The sequence below is a fragment of the Odocoileus virginianus genome, chromosome 30 (assembly GCF_023699985.2).
Source record: "Odocoileus virginianus isolate 20LAN1187 ecotype Illinois chromosome 30, Ovbor_1.2, whole genome shotgun sequence".
Lineage (NCBI taxonomy): Eukaryota > Metazoa > Chordata > Mammalia > Artiodactyla > Cervidae > Odocoileus > Odocoileus virginianus.
This window is the reverse complement of record NC_069703.1, coordinates 31,410,481-31,413,338: the sequence shown is the minus strand read 5'-3', so window position 1 is coordinate 31,413,338 and position 2,858 is coordinate 31,410,481. Positions and strand designations below refer to the sequence as shown.

General features: G+C 56.4%; 1 protein-coding gene across 1 annotated transcript; it reads left to right on the top strand.

Moving 5' to 3' along the window:
* The first annotated feature begins 267 nt into the window (after positions 1-267).
* On the top strand, positions 268-1,207 carry RNF186 (ring finger protein 186). Its single transcript, XM_020899186.2, has one exon. It carries the CDS (start codon positions 268-270, stop codon positions 946-948), a length of 681 nt encoding a protein of 226 aa, XP_020754845.1. The 3' UTR covers positions 949-1,207.
* Positions 1,208-2,858: the final 1,651 nt, after the last annotated feature.

The following is a 2,858-nucleotide window of genomic DNA, read 5'->3' as shown; positions in this document are numbered from 1 at the left end:
CAAAGTCTCCAGCCGGAGAGTTACTGATTAACCCTAGGTTTCAAGGAAAGAAATAATAATAACTGAAGGGACAATGTGAGCCAAGAAACAAGCTGAGCAGCCCTGGGAGAGTGGTGGCAGACAGCTGAAGACGAGAAGGAGGCGGAGGAGGCTCCAGCCACCCAGCCTGCGGCCAGACGGCCTTCGGGTCCTAGCAACACCCACTGATTTCTGCCTGTCGATGCCCAGGCCGTGAGCTGCCCCGTCCTGGGGGCTCCGGTGCCGAGAATGGCCTGCCCCGAGATACCGCAGCAGCCCCAGCCAGTCTGCCAAGAAGCCACCCCCTCCGACCCCGCGGGCCGCGCTGGAGGTCCTGGGGGCCCCACGGAGGGCGACCTGGAGTGCCTGGTGTGCCGGGAGCCCTACAGCAGTGCCCGGCCGCCCAAGCTGCTGGGCTGCCAGCACGCCTTCTGCGCCGTCTGCCTGAAGCTGCTGCTCTGCGTGCAGGACGACGCCTGGTCCGTCCCCTGCCCGCTGTGCCGCAAGGTCACGGCCGTCCCCGGGGGCCTCGTCTGCACCCTGCGCGACCAGGAGAGCGTGCTGGCGCGGCTGGCCCGGCCGGGCCTGGAGGTGCCGCTCCGTCCGCAGGGCCTGGCGAACCCTGCCGCCCTGACGGCAGGGCGGCCCAGCGCGGCCGCAGAGGAGGAGCAGGACGCGGTGAGCGCCAACCGCGCGGCGGCTCGGCGCCTGGCGGCGCACCTGCTCCTGCTGGTCCTGCTCATCGTCCTCATCCTGCCCTTCATCTACCCCGGCGTCATCCGGTGGGTGCTCAGCTTCCTCGTCACCCTGGCGCTGCTGCTGGCTCTGCTTTTCTGCTCCCACCCGGGCCACCGCGGCGGCCGCGGGCCGTCCCCCAGGACTCTCTTCTGCAGGGAGCAGAAACCCAGCGAGATCGCCTCCATCGCCTGAGCGAGCTCCGACCGGGTGGAGCCGGGGTCCCTTCTGCCTCTGCAGCTTACCATCATGGTGAACAGAGGAAGCGGTTTGCAGCCGACCTGCTCCCTTGGGAGAGTAAATGCCGGCTGGACTTGCCAGCCAACGCCAGAACGGCTGTCTTGGGTCAAGAACTGTGCTTTTGGACAATAGACTAACGCTTGCCACGGGTATAGCATAGCTATTAATAAACTCTTTGGGGATGGGGAAGAAACTACTTGACCGCAACAAAGGAAGGGGGTCTCCTGTTCCTTTTAGTCCAATGCCCCTGACTTTTCTTTCTATATCTGGATGAAAAGTATTGAAATATTAATGGTATTGTAGAACAAATAGAACTGGAACTCCTTTTTTTTTTCAATTTCTCCCCCCCCCTTCTTTCTTTTGGTTTGATTTTGTGTGTTTGGGTAGCTAGCATCTGTTTCTGGCTGTGACATATTTTCCCTCCTGGGAAGTCAGAGCCTACGGGAAGTCCTCCTGTGCTCTCGCTGATGCTGTCTGATGCCCATCTCGCCTCTCCGAAGGTCCTGGTGGCTCAGGTCTCCCACTGACCTGCTCCCAGGGACAGACAGGGAGAAATTGTGCACAGGAGTGGCTCTCCTGCTGCGGCAGGGGCATGCCCACATTTGGCTGGCAGAGTTGGGGGGGAGTGGAGAGGACCCCCCAGTGGATCTGGGAATTGCTCCCAGCAGCTCCACCAGGATTTCTCAGCTCCGTGTCATCAGGCCCTAACTTAACAGAGAATCTCAGGGTGACAAGGACCCCCCTCCAATGGTGGGTCCAGCTGCCCACCTGAGGCACACAACCCCACACTCTTCAACCAAATCTTTATGGTTGTTGTTTTCTTTCTTATTGCATCCCGATGCCCAGTTGGGATTTTGCCGTAAAGATAAGAGGCCCTATAAATGCAACGGTCCTCTCAAATAACCCCATCTTTCCCACCTCGCCTGGGGAGTCACAGTCATCTGAAAGACTCTCGCGTCTTCTCTTGACCATTTCTGCTCCATAAAAGAGAGGAGACTTCTGCTGGAGGGAATGACCTTCCACGGTTTCCGGAGTCAGGCACCAGCCAGGGGGTGCAGGGTGGTGAAAAATGGGAAATGTCACATGATATCCTTCCAAAGACCCCATAGTTGAGAGGCAGACTTGAAATCTCAGAGGGGCTCGTTGGGTCCAATCCATCATCCCTCCCAGGTCCCCTTTCCTGACAGTTATTGTGTGTGTGTTGTTGTTGAACTGGGCCTTCTGGTTCTCTGAGCTTCATTTCCCCCAAAATGAGCTAGTAGGACTGGATGATGCCTAAGTCTCCTAAAACCCAGAAACTGAGGGCACTGCTGGGCTCCCGAACAATGAACAAGGGTCATAGCCCCTATGGAGTCACATACAGAAAAGTCAGGGTATAAGTCTGTATGCAATTAGCTCTTTCAATCTGCAAACAAAATCTTCCTTTTTTCTTATAAGGTGCTTTCAGGGCAACTCTGTGACACCTACGCTATTGGCCTTGTGAACTCCAGGTACTGGGAAGGAGCATGAGTGACGGCGTGTGGGTGTCCCCATCCTTTTAAGCCAAGGCCAAGTGGGCCTGGAGAACACCTTGTCTCCCCAGGATGATAAATGAGAAGAATTGTTTGGCATTTCCAGAACTGGCCTGGGGCATGTGCAGTTTGGGAGGGTAGCCAGTAGGTTAGGGAAGGAACGTTCTTTCCTCATTCACCTCTACTCCCATTCCACCTTGTTCTTGGACCCTCCACCAAGGTTTCCATTGCTAATAACAGCACCATTTCTACCAAAGTAACGGTGGGCTCATGTTTACTGAGTGCTTACCATGTGCCAAACACTACATTAGCTGCTCTGTGTCCATTATCTAGTTGAATCTTCATAACAACTTT

Excerpts from the sequence above, each read along its gene's own strand:
- RNF186 (XM_020899186.2), top strand. The coding sequence starts at position 268 with ATGGCCTGCCCCGAGATACCGCAGCAGCCCCAGCCAGTCTGCCAAGAA.